This window comes from Syngnathus floridae, chromosome 2 (assembly GCF_059516105.1).
Source record: "Syngnathus floridae isolate MCC-2025c chromosome 2, RoL_Sflo_1.0, whole genome shotgun sequence".
NCBI lineage: Eukaryota > Metazoa > Chordata > Actinopteri > Syngnathiformes > Syngnathidae > Syngnathus > Syngnathus floridae.
The window spans coordinates 16,842,343-16,861,302 of record NC_142414.1 but is presented as its reverse complement, the minus strand read 5'-3'; the positions used below and the strand labels follow the sequence as shown (position 1 = coordinate 16,861,302).

Below are 18,960 nucleotides of genomic sequence, written 5' to 3'. Positions count from 1 at the left end.
TTTTACATTATGTACCCTCACGCGGTGCGGTGGACAATTGGTTAGCACATCTGCCTCGCAATGTCGAGGTTGGGAGTTGAAATTTGAGCTCCAGCCTTCTTTTGTGTCTTCTTTCCACATTCCCAAAAAAATCCATGTTAGGTTAATTGAATGGTGTAGGTGCCCTAGAGCTTGTGTGGCTTCTTTCTACATTCCCCAAAAAATCCATGTTAGGTTAATTGAATGGTGTAGGTGCCCTAGAGCTAGGTAATTAATCAAGATTTCGATTTTACTTCTCAAAATCTTAAAAAACATAATGGAAGAAAAAGGATAAATATGCAAATGGACGTGGTGCGTTTTGCAAGTTCCTAATATTGTGAAAGTTAAACCGAATGCACCATGCTGCTTGTGACGTTATGGGATTATGCCGTCACTGTGTGCTTTAGGCTGTTGAATGACACCCCTGCTGGAGTTTACTGGAAACCCAAACACAACATGAAGAACTTAACACATTGTATAATATCTATATCTAATTGTAATACGTAAAATCCCTTCTAAACATCGCCAGTCTATGCTAACGTCAATGTGAAATCCCTTTGACATGCTAATGAAGAATTAGCATCAACCTCCAGGAGTGTATTCCTTCTAATAACAAATATTCACATGCAAACACAGTATAAACTTGAAGACACATGCAACATTGCAATACTCAGTCACATTCTTCCCAATATGTGAAAAATAAGTAAATGCATTAGAATAATCAGGTATGCAGGAAACAAATAGGTCATGATAAAAAGATGAAAAATCCTGGTTGCGGTCCATACTATAAGAATCTATGAAAGTTTTTATTTTAAATGTGATCAATATATAATTCATTATTTATACTGCAGCTTCTAATAAACAGTGGTTTGCCTTTGTGAACATCTTTTCAATACATCACTTATATTGAAAAGAAAAATAACAAACAATATAAGGAAAGTGAAAGTGAGAGCATTTCATTAACACTGGCGAACATTTAAATAATTGAAAAATGAACATTTTAACTGCTGCCAATTTATCTACACTTTGTTGTTCTTATTATTATTATTACATTCGAAAAAACAAAATCCTACAAATGCAAACATACATTTTCTTGTTCTCAGGTTATACATTGGATTCAAGCAAGCCTTTGGAGTCAGTGTTGCGATTCAGTCGCATCTCCCAATTGCTTCTGTACAATTTGAGGCCACAGATGAGCTAATTAGCATGATGATGTCCTATTAATATGCTAATCAAAAGCATCTCACATATTTTATTCATATTGTCATAAACTTGTTTTCCCCCTGCTGAAAATATGCACTCTTTATTTCCCTTTATTTTTCTTAAAAACAGTCACCATGTAAACAAGTAAATGTGGAACATCACTGTTCCTTTGGACTCTCGCCAGACACCTCGATTTGGTAAACAGCGTTAATACCGCAAGCCATAATTATGGAAATGCGGTTCCAAAAGGAAATACAGTCCAATGAAATAGCGTCACATACCAAATAAGACACCAAATATTCACAAAGGTGCGCACCCGCCAGCAAGGTATTGAGACTAAAAATATGTCTAATGATGTGATCCCACAGAATTACGTTGTCCTTGTTCCCATCAGCCTCAAACTGCCATTGCTTCCGTGCACGAGCGTATAATAACACCGAAGTGGCCCATTTGCGTCTTCACAACACGCATTTTTCATCGGGGGAATGATGATGATGATCACACTCGCATGTGCTGAACGGAGAGGCCCGGCGTGGTTGTCGTCCACGATTGGATGTGGCTCACATTGTGATGTGCACATTGTATAGCATGCTCTTACGTGCCCACTCTCCTTTGGCGTAACATTTGTTTAGCATGACCTAAATTGTTATGAAGTGAGTGTCCCAGCAGCTCCGTCTCGCCTTTTTCTTCGTAAGCCTCGTCTCGCGTTCTCTCGTGTGTACGCACGCACACGCTTGCGCGTACCACAATTTCCAATCAGGCAAACACGCTTATTTTTTTTTTAATAACAAAGCTTTAGTCAGACATACTTTGCATATGTGGCACAATATTGCGGGATTCAATGAGGTCAGCTGTCTTCTGATATTTTAGCGCAGGGGTCGACAACCCGCGGCTCCAGAGCCCCTAGCGGCTCCCTAGAGTTTTTGCAAAAATGCGTGAAAATGGAAAAATGTTTTTTGTTGTTGTTGTTGTTAGTTTTTTAAATATGGTTTTTCGATTGTAATCACGACACAACCATGCTTGTGCTGTAAAAATGTATGTCGTTGTAAATATATTAAAAATACCGAATTTAAGAATGACGCCAACTAGCAAAATTGCGTCATAGCCTGCGACACAGCACAGGTGAGTTGTAAACAAACAGGTGTGTGAGTGATGGGCCATGGATTCAAAAGGCAAAAAAAGAAAGATTGCTGATGAGAACAGAGGCTTTAAGAAAGAATGGACTGAACTATTTGCTTTCATTGCCAATGCTGAAGCATTGCCTGCATGTTTGATTTGCAATGAGAAGTTTGGAGCGACATTTTCAGCTAAAGCATGCTAAATTTGCTGCCGATCACCCAGTTGCAACTGAGGAAACGTGCAATTGCAGTGCTTGTGGAGAAATTTGAGGACCGAAAAAACACTTTCAAGAAGTGGATTGCATCCCCAAACTCTTCTACTGATGCAAGTTTTGCTGCAGCCCGGGAGATAATAAAGTGCGTATTTTGGGACTTCCAAAACAAAACCGAGATCACTCAGAAAATGAAAGACATGCCTCTCCGCACAAACAATATCACCGATCAGCAAATCAAGGACATTAATTCAGCTCCAGCTTTTTCTCAATTGCCTGTGATGGATGAGTCGTGTGACGTGACCGATATCGAACAGACAGCTCTGCTATGCAGGTATGTGAACTCTAATGGGTCGCAAGAAGAAATGATCAAATTGATACCATTATTTTTTTTAAATTATTATTTTAATAGTAGGCATGGAACTTATGTATTGGCAGTCTATGTTGCATTATAAATGGCTTTTAGATTTTTGCGGCTCCAGACAGGTATAATTTTTGTATTTTTGGGCCAATATGGCTCTTTGAACATTTTGGGATGCCGAACCCTGTCTTAGTGAGTCCACCTGCCAAATTTGTGGCGCTGTTTTAAAAACTCTGATGGTTTCTCCCTCTGTCATATTCATAGAAGAAAAATCCTAGTGTTGAAATAGGCATGCTTATTCTTTTGCTGGTGACTCTAAAGAATTGCGCTTTGCACAAATCCGTAGAAATATGCAGCATCATTTTCATAAAGTAAACAGCATGTTTGCGTTGAGGACTCACCTGCTCATGAATAAGCGACAACTAGCATACGGTGTGCATTTATAAAAATGTATAAACATGGCCTCAATGATAAACAGTATGGGGGCACTAAATCGCTTCAAATTTTGTACATGGGTTGCTAGGCAACAGCTTAAACCAATCTCCGTCTCTTCCCCGGTCCCTTCGACCCACCCCACGTGGCTCTCCACTGGGATCACTTCGCAGCTATCGGTGAAAATGATTAATTATATTCTACAAAAAGTCCATGAATGATGTAAATTAGTTTTCTAGGGGTTAAAAAGCACAGGAAAAGATCCAATTAAGCAGTAACCTGGAAATGTAGTATGTTATCATGAAAGTTTGTTTGTTTGTTTGTTTGTTTGTTTGTTTGTTTGTTTGCACTGGACGTATCTTATATGCGTCATTCTTAATTATGATGAAAGGCACACCGAGGTTGTTGCAACGACTGCTCGATGAGCCACCAGTCCTGTGGTGTCGCTGATATAACTTTGACATTCCTAACGGTGATCGGACTAGCCAAAGCTAGGCTCCGCAACCTGGGCAGAGCATTTTCAGCCCAGTGTGGCATTTTCCCCCAATTCAGCCTCAAAGAGCCATTTTTCTGAAATTAGTTGAATTGGGGTATTGCATTTTTTATCTTATTATTATTCATTTTGAAAGAAAGCCTTACATTTTTAACATTTACGTGATGTTTATAGGAAGCGATGGTTTTGAATGCAAATCAAATACCAATCTTCTGCCCTATAATATAAGTTGAATGTGCAAAAAAGGATTTGCAGGTTTCACTGTGCACAGCATATATACGTTAGGCAACACAGAAAAGAAGTGAGATGAGGGGTCCGTCATCAGTCTCACCAAATTGCAGGGAGGCGAGACGTGGAGTCCTTGAAGTGCGAGCTGCAATCCTTTCTCAGCACACTGACCTGCTAATCCCTTCCATTCTGCCACATCACTATGGAAACTGACTAGGTGTTCACCCTTGCAGCCTATTCGTGCCACGCAGCCCCGTCTGCCGCTGACATGGACATTGTGCGGCAAAATACTAGGCTAGGCTCATCTGCATATTGTCACTTTGTAAACGTGAAAGCGAGAGCTTGCATGTTGTGTTTGTGTTGAGAGGACTATCGTACCCCAAAATGTTGCTCCTGCTACCTGCCATGTCAAGTCTTTGCTACTCCTCAGGCAAAAATGCAGGGGAATACTTGTCATGGTTCTAAAAGGTTTATCATCTTCAAAGCTGAGGGAGCTGGTTCTCCACTCCAACGGTGAGACCACGCAATCCTTCCAGCACCCGCAAGAATGGGCAAATGCATCTGAAGAAAATTTACCAGTTAAGCTTCCATTGCAGAGATTTGACATGAAGATTGGAGAACAACATTTGCATTTACCTCTGACGTCAGCTTTAATCCAACTCAAACCACTTCTCCACTGATTGCTAATAATATAGAGGTGTATACAATCACCAGAGCTTTCAGTGTGGTCACAACGCAACGCTCATGCTTGTGAATGTCACATGACCAAAAACTCAGAAAACAAGTGAGCCGTGATTTTTCGATACTTGATTGATTGATTGAAGTACGATGACATCAACTGCAACCACTTGATCACATTCAACAAAATTGCATTACAAGGTTCAGTCTTCTTTCCAACACCAAATTGTCAGGTGTACTGAGGACGTATGAAAGAAAATGCCCAATATGGCCGCTCGCCAAATTCCCAAACATGCTAAACGAGGCTTTCACTGGCACAATAATCAGGATACAGCTGACTTTACGCTTGACCACAGCTGTGCCACCTACGAAGGACAGTCAAATTGCTTAGGCATGATGTCAACTGGAGGGCTGTTTCCAACAACAACTCTTTAGCTTTCTTCAATAGTCTACAAATATTTCAAGTCTGCAAATAATGATTAAAGATAATGTCAAAAATGTTTCCTGGTCGTCTGCTAGCTTGGACACGACTTCATACAGGGAGCATCTGTAAATAGAAACACATAAGGTGCAAACAATGATGACGCATTTTAAAGCTAAGAAAGCGTTAAGGAATTCAGGAAGGATGACATTTGAGTGGCCATCGCCACCCACCGTTTTTTCACATCTGATTGAATAGAGTTCGTAAATTGCTCTGTTTTGAAGAAACCTGTTCACTGCGCAATTTCCCCAAAGTGACATGTCATGTTTGGTCAAACATGTCCTTGCAGTTGTTTTTTTCTTCTCTGGGGCAAACTCAGACACAATCTGTCCAAACAACAGCGTTAGTGCTCATAAATGTTACAACGGTGTCGATCGTGGTAGTGCTAGATGCGAATTTGTAAAAACAAATGATTCATGAATCTTTGATGAAACACATCATTAATTCATTCCCTAGTTCAAATGATATTATCTCAGAAAATTGAAAATAGGGAGACACAATTAAACTCAGGAAACTTCTTGAAGGCTTCTACTTTCATGATAAATTAAATGTTGACAACAAATATAAGTGATTCATTTAATTCTCTAAAACTTCTCCTGAATGGAGTTTATCTTCTCGCTAAAATTTGAAGTCGATTTATTGGAAACAACACACATACAACTTTTTGTGGCATATAGAGAAATTCAGAAAAATAAATAGCCCAAACATTCCTTTTCCCTTTTAATACCACAGGTGACATAAGTACGTGATGTTTGGGACAGCCGTGTAGCATTGTTCACCGTTCTGCGTTGAAGGCCATAGATCATATTTTGTTCCATGAGTGACGTTTTGAAAACATGTCGGTGCAGGCTGTCACTGTCAGACAAGACACGCGGGAGGACGAACGCTACATGCTACATGGCCGCCGGTGCTCATATCGGTGGTGCACATGAAGAGACGCCACATGACCTTGTGGAACAAGCCCCACGTATGTTCTCTACATATGCCGGCTTGTAATAGTGCACACAAGTGCTCTGATGCAACACCTCCAACGTGTCCCTCCCTTTCAAATGAGACATGAGCAAGAGATGAGATGAATTCATTTAGTTGTCGTAATGGCATCAGGAAACACTGACCTTTAGTAGGCTCCTCGAGGCCATGATGTGAGTCACATGACAGGGGGATATTTACAGTGCCTCTCGTCACTGGCCCTGTCAAATCACAGCACACTTCAGTGGAGCCCAGCAGGCCCAAGGCTGGACTTGGGTTGCACAGACTGAAAGGTGTTTTTTTTTTTTTGGTCTCCTTCTTGTTTTTTAGGCTGCACACTGCGCAAGCCTGCATGGCTGAGAACAACGTGAGGGCATGAGGGGACTTGCGTGTATGTTTGTGACAGCTCGTGTAAGTGTTTACACATACGAGCAGGCGAGCGACACACACTGTCTGCGCAAGCAATGAATTTCAAGCTAATTTATTTTGTGAACGAGCCTCTGGCATCAAGCCCCAGATTGGTCTGTCAATTGTTTTGCAAATAATGAGACTTCTGGGCTCCCGTGGTTGTGTCTGTTTCTTGCAAGGTCAAACTTCTTACTTGATTTTCTCCATTGTTAATACTGCTTTGCTTTTAAATCTCCGTGACTACCATTGTATATACCAATGTATATTTATATATTTAAAAAAAAAAGATCACACCTTTTAATGTAGTAAGAATGCGGTCAAACTCACCCCAGATATTTTTCCAAACTGCCGTAGCGTCATGTCTGCCATCTTTGTGGCTTAAAATGAGGTTCTAGTGAATAATGAGTAAAGTTGCATTATGATGACAGTTTGACCAAATTAGATTTTCTTAACTTTATTATTTTTGAACTCTTGCCTCTATTTTACAACATTTCCACAGAGATGCATCACGTCTGCCCTCAGTTGGCCTGAAAGAAAAAAAAAAAGGGTCTGAAATGTGGTTTGATACATTCATGAGTCCAAATTGTAAGTATGCTTCTGTCTGTCTGCACTCAGTAGATAGACTGTAAGTCGACTTGTGGTGCACTTAGAGAATTCTGAAACATTGTCGCAACCCTTGAGGGATAATGGATTCCATTTCATAGTGCAGCTGTTTGAGTGAACGGCAGATCCAAAATTTGTGTGTTAATGTTTCTCTGTGTGTGTGTGTGTGTGTGTGTGTGTGTGCGTGTGTGTGTGTGTGTGTGTGTGTGTGTGTGTGTGTGTGTGTGTGTGTGCGCGTGCAAAGAGATTTTCACTGTCATCGGCAGGTTTCCTCAACTGCGTTTGCACAGGCTTATAAGACATCTTGGCGTTCCCTGACTGCTTTGCTGTTAATCTTTATGTATTTTGCAAGTTAAAAAAAATCTTTACAGTAGACATAGCCTTATGTAGGCTAGTTATCATCCAATGAAGTTATCATACAATCAGGAAGGAACATGTAAATGTTATTAACACATGATGCTTAAGGCCTGAAGCATGACCTCATGCAACAAGAGAGAAGAGTGTATTCCAACACAGGAAAGCAATGTGTTTATTGCATCCAAATCAAACTCAAAGGGAAACATAGCTACAGGCACTACAGGGGACACAGGGGAGCTTCTACTTGTTTGTTTGTGCAAATGTGTGTTTGTTCTCACAGTTTATTGTTGAAGCGCTGGTGCATGCATGCTTGCATGCGGCTGGACTGGCATCTCCAATCACGACCACTTTGACGAGTCCTTACCCAACCCCAAGTGACTTGTGTTCTGATGACAATACACGTCAATTACAGGTATCACACAGTATGGATCAGTAGATCTTTGGCATATAGAATGACTTAAACCCTAAAGTTTTTTATTTTTTTACAATGATATGCTGTATGCACCCTCACTGTGGACCCGTTTTTATCCATCTCAGGGGGTGGCCATTTTGCCACTTGCTGTTGACTGAAAATGACATCTCATTTGCCAGGTCACATGGCTCATCAGTTTTCTGAAGCTGGTCCGTGATTGGTTGTGACTTAAGACCTGGCACTGTGATGTCATTTTCAGTTGACAGCAAGTGGCAAAATGACCGCCTGCTGAGGTGGATAAAAACAGGTGGAATAAAACATTCATCAGAACAATGTGTTTTGACTAGTTGGACTGCACAAAACATTATTACAAAGCATATTTTGAGGGTTGGTTCCCCTATTAGTCAAATTGATCTGTGTCACAGTGCTTTCATCCTGGTCATATCTACTTCCAGTTAAATTCACACAAAAACCATGAGCTACAGAGACGCAGCACTTCATCAAATTTTTGGTCTGAAAAAATAAAAAAGGGAGTCTTCTTTGTCCAGTCTCAAGAGCAAGACCACTTTCAAGTACTTCAAACACCCTGCAGTATCAAATGCAATATTTTGGGGGTCACTAGCAAGAGGTTGCTCACAACTCGGTTGTCTCGTGGCGTGAAAAACATTCTACCTGGCAAAGCCACCACAACGTGACCACTGGCTCATTAGAGCTCCGATGCCAGGATCCAAAGCAAAGCCCGCCCTCTCCGACGTCCCTTTCAATTTCTGTTGACCTCTAGCTGGTGAAGTGCTTGTCTGGATCTGGCTTTGCCACAAAGTCACAGCCCACCTTGCCAGGAGCTGCTGGCGGCCTGCTTGTCAGGGGGAGGCAGCTGAAAATGAGAAATAGATTGACAGAAAGAAAGACGAGAGGAAGAAAGAGAGGAGGACAGGCTCAGCCTCCCTCCTCCCTTTCGGCAATCAAGGAGCTGAGGACACAGAGGGTAAGGAGGAGGAGGAGGAGGAGGAAGCATAAGACCTATGCTTGGAGCTCAGCTGCATGTCAAACCTGATCATTATGTCACATGAGTGTTGCAAATGGGCTGCGCGCCGTTTTATAGCGGTCCATGTTGACGGCCAGCTGATTCAGTGCCGCCTGTGTCGGACATGTTGACATGTTTCTTCACTTGATTGTGTCCAAATGACCGTCTGACAGGTGCATTGTGTCATAATAGATGCGCCAGCACATGTGCATGCATGCTTGTGCAACTTGCACACACAGAAGAATGACGTTGAAAAGAAACCATGTACATGCATTAACCCTGATTGTGACCCCCCTCCGTGCCCTCCCACCTCCCTGTGGTTCTGATTGGTGGAGGAGACAAAGAATAGAAAATGATACAGTCACTCCAAGGACCAAATGTGGCATGGAGAGAGGGAGGTGGAGTGGAATTGTGTGTGTGTGTGTGTGTGTGTGTGTCTGGTGGGGGGGAAATAGCCCCGCTCATCTCTCATTTTCTAAGCGCTACTACCCAGCAGAGTTTCTATGGCAACCACTCCAAAACGGTGTGCGGTGAATTGTGGATTTGAGATGCGCCGTCTGATTGCGCCATGTAGAAGAAATGGCTGCCGCTTTCGTCAGCCTCCCCCCTGCTTGTAAAAGGAAATTGGTGGAGAGGGCCAATGAAAGCGCACATGGTATATGCTTGCTTCCAATTTTTGCAGACAAATAAAATCAAATAGAGGCTTTATGTCAAAAAGCGGGCCCTCCTGCTCATCACTCCTGGCAGCCTCCAGAATACACTCAGTTTTCCAAACTTGTCTGACCGGGTTACAAGTGCTGGACTAATGATGGCGATTCATTTTTGCTGCTCCCCACACAAGAGTTATACTCTTTTTATTATGAGCGGTAGCCAAGAGAGACACAAGGACGAGCAGCACAAATCATCTTTAACTTGCAGCTCCTCCCCTCCTCCTCCTTGGCCTGTGCTATACTACCTGCGTGTCAGCCATGTGAGGTCTTTGTCAAGGCATTGTGTGGGATGAACAGAACATGTGTGTACAGAACGTGTGCGTATGTGTGCATGTTCTGTGTGAGATCTCTGAGTGGCAGCACGCATCCTTGTAAGCTGTGCCAGTCCCCATTAGCATCCCATTAGAAACCAGCATGATCACTCGTCACTTTGAATGCCTGCTGCTGCTGCTGCTGCTTGCCGTAGTCAGACAGAAAGACAGTCAAATGATTGAGATGGCCTCGTTTTTAAAGAACACGAAAAAGACAGCAATGTTTTGCACAGTGTACTATTCAATTTCCTTGTGTCTGCAAGTGCTTTGCTTGGTTTGTTTGACCCAGATTTCTCACCTACCCCACTGTTGGTAAATTGGATTTCCGGAGGCAGCCTTGCGCAACTATTACGTTGAGAGGTCTTTAAGTGAACAGCGCCATCTGCTGAGTAGAAATACTGTGAGTGGATATTTCGTTTGGATTCACAATTAAGTCATTTATTGGCAATCTTTGTGAAGATACGGCACATATTTTGATTTAAAAAAAAAAAAATATATATATATATATATATATATATATATATATATATATATATATATATATATATATATATATATATATATATATATATATATATATATATATATATATATATATATATATATATATATACAGATTTTTGGGTCAGTAAATAAATACTCCAGTCTATATGCCATAAGTGAAATTATCAACATGAGCAATAATTCACACAAAAATAATAGTGATAGATGAAGTATATTTGACAATTGGTCTGATAAAACAGATGGACAGTTCAGACAGACAGACAGACAGATGGGCAGTTCAGACAGGCAGGCAGGCAGACAGACAGACAGTTATGTTGTGATGTTTAGGTTATGTACTTGTTTCTTTTTATTACGATATACTGTGTGCTGTGGACCACATGGCAAGCTTACCTCCATGCATGCGTTTTTTTCTTTTCTCCACGATCACAGTAACATCATGCACACCTGCTTCGGACATTGCTGCTACTTTTCCCATTTTCTTTACAGACTTTTGGTGATCTGCTTTGCCTCCCTTCCCAGCCGGCTCCTTCGCTCTCACCTCCACCACCACCGCTCTCCAGAGCTTTCTGTGCCTCTCGTCTAGTTCTACAGGAATGTTGAGTGTCTCTTTAGCCTCCTCCCAAAAGATTAAGCCTCACCAGCCCCCTCGCCCCCCGTCTTCATTCCATTCCCAAGTATGCCCCCGAAGAGTTGCTGCATTTTTATCTGAGCCCAGTGATTGTGACGGATTGGCCGCCTGACACACAGACACAGACACACATTTGTGGGCGCACACCGAGGGGAGGCTGCCGAGTCTGGGGAGGGACCAGACAACGGCGGGCTCCGGGTATAAAACCTTGCCATGATGAGGCCAGCGTCTTGCCCTGAGCTGGACAGCACCCATTTCCTCTGTGGCTGCAGGACACCGCCAAGACAGGCAGCAGACCAGCCTCCGACATGAACGACATCTACAAGGCTGCGGTACGTCCTCATACAATTATGTGCTCATTTGCTTGGATGATCAATTAGAAAGTTTTGGACAGCATTTGCATCATGGTCGCAACCCCCAAGCGATGAATAATCTGTTTATTGTACATCCATATATTATACTTTGAACTTGAATGGTCTCCTTCAGCAGTTAGTGTCAAAGGAGCCTTGATATGACCTCTGGGCGCCCCCCCCCCCCCCTTCCCACTGCCTTCCCCCCCATGTCGGTCTTGATAGGAACCCCTCAAGAGGTTTCTGCCAACTTCATTCATGCCTCCAAATGGATCAGTCCAACTTTGCTTGTGCTAATTTGGGCTGGTTGCTTGTGGTCCTTTGGTGCCAGAGAGGGGCTTGCGGTTGAGATAAGCCAATCCCACCAGCCCCCACCCCATCAGCACAGGGCTGAATTCCAGCATTATCTGTGAGCCTGCAAGCTGTGAGGTTGTCTGTCCCCTTCTGCATGGACAAACAGCTGGCTGCCTTGTCCTCGTATATCCCAGAGGAGCAGTGCAACTGAAACAGGAAAAGCACACCGGAATGTTTCTTACAAATCATTGTGTGGATTGATTCTTGTATCATCCATTGCAGGGGGGGCGGTGCATTTAATTTATAGCGGAGAGACAGACAGGCAGCCAGATAGACAGACAGAGTAACTCTTACATAAGCAGCTGTCTCCTTCTCTCATTCGTGGTAGCTTTTGCAGGATTACTGTTCTATTGTTGCGCCAGAGCCACAAGCTATGCTAATTTAAAACACGGTGTATTCTGCCCTTTATCGACAGTTCCTGATCCTCATGCCTATTTTTAACCCTGCCTCTTAGTGGCTCACACTTGATATATAGATTCTGTGTTGAGTCAGGGACGTCAACTAAAAATACCACCTTTAGGGATTGAAAAGTCAAATTCGCATGGGATGATTTGAAACATTGCTCAAGGAACTTTATATCGTAAGTTGATGTGTCGTAAAAGATAAAAGCAGATAAAAGTTTGTTGTCAAAATATTCACTTTTGTACCGTTTGTAGGTTGAGCAGCTGACGGACGAACAGAAAAATGGCAAGTGACTTGTGCATACAAACTCAAAAATCATCCCGTACTTGTTAATTGCTAAGCTTAGGTCACTTGTTGCAAATGTATATCTTTCAGAGTTCAAGGCGGCGTTTGACATTTTTGTCCAAGATGCAGAAGATGGCTGCATTAGTACCAAGGAGCTGGGCAAGGTGATGAGGATGCTGGGCCAGAATCCCACGCCGGAGGAGCTACAGGAGATGATTGATGAGGTGGATGAAGACGGTAAATCGGACACTCGCTGTTTTTATAGGAAAAGAAATTGGTGGTGGGGGTCCTGCTTTTTGATATTTAGTCGCGTTTCTCTGTGCAGGGAGTGGCACGGTGGACTTTGACGAGTTCCTGGTCATGATGGTCAGGTGCATGAAGGACGACAGCAAAGGGAAGTCAGAGGAGGAGCTGGCGGAGCTGTTTCGCATGTTTGACAAGTGCGTCACATTTTTACCAATTCTAATGTTGATTGCAACGTTGCAAAATAAGATGTAACGAACACAACACAGAACATAGCACAGCCAATCAAGTTGCTTAAGCATGTGCGAAGCCAAGAAGTTATAAATCTATAATACCTTTTGGCAGAAAACAATATTCAAGGACTCTGACTGTGTGAGTGTTTTTCTCTCACCTACTGAAGCATCACAAACAATTAGATGCCAGATAAGATCAATTAGGAGTTACACAGAGCTCAGTATCTCGCCATACACACATTCATGTGTTTTTTTGTGATTGCACAGAAATGCAGATGGTTACATCGACGTGGACGAGTTGAAAACGATGCTGGAATCAACAGGAGAAGCAATTACCGAGGACGACATCGAGGAACTGATGAAAGACGGGGACAAGAACAACGATGGCAAAATTGACTATGACGGTGAGGAGTTTGAAGTCACTTAATAGGCTGTAGTGCTTTCTTTTCTTGCTCATGTAAAAGTCACATGCAAAAAGTCATCTGTGTCTTACTCATTTGGCAAATCTTTGTCGGACTAATCTGTGTATGCTATATTTTAGGTTTGGTCTTTTTTTTAATGGTCATTCATATTCATTTTGTTAAATGATTGTTCATTTGTGGTGTGTTGTTAGCTGTTTGCTAATGCAGCCAGTTCATTTTGCAGAGTTCTTGGAGTTCATGAAAGGAGTGGAGTAATTCATCACACGAGAACATTATTTTTGTATTCCTCTGTCACATCTGGAAAACTGGAAGCTGACTTGGAATGGAGCTTTTCAACGACTTTGCAAGCTTCTCTGCATCTGACTCTTTCTGTTCTATTTTTCCTACCACATCCTCTTGCATCGTTGTAAATACAATTTGTAACTATATTTTGTGCCCGTGTCCTGAATTTGTGTAAATTACATATTCCTGGTATTTTTTTTTTTTTATGTCAGAAGTTCAGTTTACAAGTATTTTCACTGAGGAATTGATATTGTATAGCTAAGAACGATCACTAGCCAGGTTCAGCATATTTCGGGATGCACATGACAAACATTTTTGTATGTTTGAGACACCCTCAGGACTTTTTGTTTCCCTCTCATAGCCTTGCAAAGCATGCGTTTGACTATGTGCTTGGAATGTCAAGGAATAAACAAGAGCATTTGTCAGAGCATAGATTGATTTGTTTTCTTATATTTCCTTATAATAATTCCTAAAAAGCCATTTACTGGACTATTGTGAAACTCTTTAGCTGTTTTGATTTTCTACAGCCTTATGACCACTGGCGGAGCTAAGATTTTTTTTTCCTTGGCGGGACCATGGGGGAAGGGGGACAAGAAAATCTCAGGGGGTCTGCAAAACAACCTATCTTTTTCTGTACCCCCCCCCAAAAAAAGCAATTCTTTTGATAAAGATTAATTATGAGGTTGCAACAGCTGCCAGGTGGAAATGTCAAAATAAATTCCAGGAAAAATCGGAAAAAGTCAATTAACCGGCTTGACACGTGGAGGGTTCAAGCATATTTCATCCTTTAGCTCCACCGGTGCTTGTGACTAATTATAAAAGTAGCTCTCACATCCGTCGCCACTTGTTTCCTCTGCTAGAGCTTGTCACTTGTTTGAGGCACGCATGCGATTCACGCATGGTCGCTGTGTGACTCTCTAGTTGCCCACTCCATTGAGACAGCGGCTATTTGCGTCTAATCATGTTAGTGCCCATGTTAGGGGATCTGGGGTGACTGTCTTCGTGTTGACAATCCCATGCCTTTGTCCTTATAAAGAACTAGAAAAGTGTTGCAGACCACAATGTGCTGACCCCGCTGAGGATTGGATGACAACCGGTCGAGCACTGACAAGTGACAAACTTTTCAACTTCTTTGGGGCAATAGCTTGGAAATTCATTTAATTTGAAGACTGAATTTGAACTCTTACTTTTCTTGAAGGCGTCAATTTGACTAGAAACTATGCCAACATCAATTTTTTCCCCTCCTACTCACGGTTGAAGTTAAAAGCTAAAAGCCTATATAACACAGATGTCAAACTCAAGGCCCGGCGGCCAGATACGGCCTGCCGCATCGTTTAATGTGGCCCGCGAAGACAAAGTGTGCATCAAATTCGTGTGTCATTACTAGAATTGCAAATTGTCTTCACTTTTAATCTTTTTTTTTTTTTAATATTTGACCAGTTTTTACTCGTCTGATTTGAAAACAAGTTATTTGTCAGTTTGTTTTGTAGCTTTTACTGCATGAGGCAGGGGTGTTGCACTCCAGTCCTCGAGGGCCGCATTCCAACATGTTTTCCAAGATTCCCTCGTTAAGGGCACCTGTGTGAAAAGTTAGGCTCCTGCAGAACGTGAAAATGAACTGATCTTTTCACTCAGGTGTGTTTAACGAGGGTAACTTGGAAAACATATTGGAACGCGGCCCCCGAGGACTGAAGGTCGACACCCCTGGAAGCTAGGGTTAGGGTTTCAAGCAACTTGTCTGCTTTGAAAACAAGTTATTTGTCCGTTTGTTTTGTAGATTTGACTGTATATATTATGAGGTGCTCATACATTTATTTGGGTTGACAGTCATAATGGCCCTCCGAAAGAAGCCATGACTACAATGCGGCCCATGAAAAAAATTAGTTTGACACCCCTGATGTATAATGACCGTGCACAGGACGAGAAGTTAGAAAAAAAAATCATGGGAAGATGTGAATGTTGATTGCACTTTTCACGCTATAGATGAGTCACGCAGTTGCTGTAAATGCAGTTACAAGGCGCTCACCGCTTGATGTCAGCAGTGAGCCGATGTCAAGACAAGCGTGCGCTGTATTGGGCTCTCAAACAGATTTGGGTCGCTACCAAAGTAAAAAATATTGCTTAATGATGGTGGATGGCGTCACTGTCAACCCTTCACTCTTATGAATCTTTTCTAATGGGAATTGATTAACGTTCTTTGATTATCATGAATATACACATAAATATTTTTATTTTGTCAGGGGTCATGCACAGAAAAAACATACTGTACATGGTGAACTTGGGTGTGATTTTGTAACTTTCCATTTGCAATTCATATTAAGAGAATAGAAAGGTTTAAGTGAACCATAGTCACATATACAGGGAAAGCTCCAGGAATTTACAAGAATTTATATTATTTTTTTCTTTTGTTTCTTTGGAGGAGGCTCCAAAAACGTAGCGCATCGATTGGCTCCGCTTCCTCTTGTCACAAAGTGCATTTGTAAAGTCGCTAAGCTTTTGTGGAAGAGGTCGAGTGGCACTCTCCCGGCCATCAATGGGAGGCCGGGCAGCAGAAAAGTGGAACGTGTGAATGAATCTGGGGTGTGGCGCCACAGGCCCACTGCAGGCTCTTACGCAAACTCAGCCTGCAGATGACTCATTCTGGATGTTATTAGCACACATTGCAGGCACCTTCGCCACTGTACATTCCAGTGACACAAAAGGCTGCATGAGACCAGTGTAGTAGGGGAGGAGTGACGCCTATGGGATAAAAAGGGATTTGTATAACAGCGATATACATTATCAACATTATGTAACTGATTTCATTCAGCATTATTCAACCTGTTTGTGTGATTAGTGTGTAACGTTGAGTCTCTGTTACACACACACGCACACACACAGTATATACTACCTCTATAAAAGATTTTTATACAAGTAATTCATTCATAGTCACATAAGTCATAACATTGGGCTTCAAATGAGTTGTGCCAACAGTGTGATGCTTTTATAACCTCTTCCTTGTGCTGTGTGATTTATAGTGCAATAAAAAGAGTACATACAATCTGGATGAGGGCGTAGACCATTCATGCCAACGTTGTGCCACCCACACAGGAAGGTCTCAATTGACGGTTCCTGTCCTTCTGGCTCGTGTCACGTTGCATCAGTAGATGTCACGTAACCTACTAAAAATAAAAGAAACAAGTTATTTCTCTTTTGTTAGCGCCTGTAATAACAACTTCTGCTACTGAGCTGTTTATCACTTCAGACCGAGACAAAGCATTAATAGAAGCATGAAATTGTTATGTAATAACTATTGCAAGTTGGAGACGTGCCAGCTTTTGTTGAGAAACTGGTAGGCTGTTTGAGTTGTCATAAAAATAAGGAAGTGAACGATCGCACAAAGAAGAGAGTGGAAGGCCTGCGAGTCCTGCTTGAACAGACAGAATATTGTATCGTGATACGCCATCCCACTTGTGGTGCTGAGAACACTGAAGTACTCTGTCTTCACTGCCTGGACATAACGGCCCACACAACAGCAAGCTCGAAAGACACAAAATTTGCAAATTCCACAATAACTATTCATTGATACAAATGAATGACGATGATTGTTTAGCTTAATTGTACCGCCGGAGGGTTTATCTATTTTTACAACTTTCCAAGGGAAAATCCTGTCTTGTATGCTGTGAAAAATATTCAGATTCATTTGTGCACCTAGATTCATTTTGTTATCTAAAACATGAACACACAAGTCTCCTGCAGTCTCATACGCATACTTATCCATAAACTAGTTGAACAGTTCTCACTGTTACTTTTCAATGTTGTTTTCCTTTCAGAAAAGCATATCAAAACCATTACAAATAAATAAATAAATAAATAAATAAATAAATAAATAAATAAATAAATAAATAAATAAATAAATAAATAAATAAATATCTGTATGTAAATAAATATCTGTACTCGTCCATCCCAAGAAACGTTCTCTTCAATTCATTAAACATCAATTTCATCAGTAGCTAAATTGGTTGTACTGCTCCCAAGCTAAGAGCACATGACAGACACATGACCTTTTCCTCGTGTAGCGTCGAGCGAGCCACGTTAGACAACACCAGTGCTCCCTTTCATTCGCTTGGCCACTGACTCAAGTGCAAACACACCAATGTGTTCCCGGACACTTGTGAGCTCAGTCTACTGTAAAGCGGCGGATGGTGAGAATTGGCCCTGAATTGAGACTTCTGGTAGTAACAGATGGGCGGATCGCTCCACCAGTAAGATTCCATGTGGTTCCGCTTTTCAAATGGCCGACCTATATTCTCTTGGACCAAAGGGACATTTATTGTACATTAGCCTCCAAGGGCATTTTGCTGTTGGGTTTATTGTTGTTTTGGTACAGACACAGGATTTGCTGTTTATCAATTAGAGATGCAATGTGGCCCTGGACTATTGCACAGCATGATGGATGTCTTCAAACAAGATCCCGTTTAATCTTCGAGTATGGTGACAAAATCACACACATAGTTGAGCCTTGTACAGCCTCCAAACGTGTCCTCTCAGCGTCGATGGGAAATCTGACTCCAGATCTCTTTAATCCACCACACATATTGGCAAGAAGGAAGAACTGAAAATCTCAAATAAAAAGCGATTAAGCCATCTACATTCCAATACAAATACAAACGACTCAATGACAGCAAAAGCTATTCTTGTCACTGTACGGAACCATAAAAAGTATTCAAGGAACTCCATTTTGGGCATGTCAGCTGCCATCACCACTTGTAGCAAACATGGAAGGTATCCCGCTTATCCAACTGTGCCATAAAAACGAACCTATAAAGTGGCGTCTTTCAAAAATACCGGCAAAAGATGCGTGATGTCATCGCTCCTCAGTGTCATGATGTTAAGATTAGGATTATTCCCTGCTGGCATAACATCTGCTGTACAAGCAAGGGAGTGCTCTTTCCTTAAAACAGCAAAGCCTTTCTCCAAAAATGACTTTGTCTATTCATAAAGTTGAATAAACATATTTCTATTCCAAGTGTTGCACAATTCAGGAAGAAGCAGCTGTGAACATAGTGTCATCCAGACAGTATGCTAAGCACGCCTTTTATAACCACAGCAGATGTGAACCAGTGCCGAGCGGCTTCTATATCACATAAACACGTTGCTTCCACAACAACAAATGCCGAGCCAGCACATTTGGAATTGAAAAAAATGTTTGTGGATCATAAATTGAGTCATCTCATATCTTTGGACTACATTTGGAAGT

General features: G+C 41.8%; 1 protein-coding gene and 1 long non-coding RNA gene across 3 annotated transcripts; one reads left to right on the top strand and one right to left on the bottom strand.

The window, feature by feature from the left end:
* Nucleotides 1-7,171: 7,171 nt before the first annotated feature.
* tnnc1a (troponin C type 1a (slow)) lies at nt 7,172-14,153 on the top strand. Of its 2 annotated transcripts, XM_088368976.1 has the most exons (9): nt 7,172-7,186; nt 7,842-7,973; nt 10,308-10,418; nt 11,009-11,482; nt 12,511-12,541; nt 12,632-12,778; nt 12,867-12,981; nt 13,285-13,421; nt 13,663-14,153. In XM_088368976.1, the coding sequence occupies exons 4-9, from the start codon at nt 11,459-11,461 to the stop codon at nt 13,692-13,694; spliced, it is 486 nt and encodes a 161-aa protein (XP_088225102.1). In that variant the 5' UTR covers nt 7,172-7,186; nt 7,842-7,973; nt 10,308-10,418; nt 11,009-11,458; the 3' UTR covers nt 13,695-14,153. The 2 variants fall into 2 exon arrangements, with proteins under 2 accessions (XP_088225102.1, XP_088225103.1); XM_088368977.1 differs by lacking the exons at nt 7,172-7,186; nt 10,308-10,418 and having other exon boundaries at nt 7,413-7,973.
* Nucleotides 8,166-11,149, bottom strand: LOC148402234 (uncharacterized). The gene is made up of 3 exons (XR_015857112.1): nt 10,913-11,149; nt 10,321-10,403; nt 8,166-8,847 (listed from the first exon to the last, which is right to left on the bottom strand). It is a non-coding gene; the product is annotated as an uncharacterized LOC148402234 (long non-coding RNA).
* Nucleotides 14,154-18,960: the final 4,807 nt, after the last annotated feature.

Bases quoted from the DNA above. Each gene is read 5' to 3' on its own strand.
- tnnc1a (XM_088368976.1), top strand. From the start codon at position 11,459: ATGAACGACATCTACAAGGCTGCG. The intron at 12,779-12,866 runs GTAAATCGGACA...TTCTCTGTGCAG, and splicing joins TGATGAGGTGGATGAAGACG to GGAGTGGCACGGTGGACTTT. The intron at 12,982-13,284 runs GTGCGTCACATT...GTGATTGCACAG, and splicing joins CTGTTTCGCATGTTTGACAA to AAATGCAGATGGTTACATCG.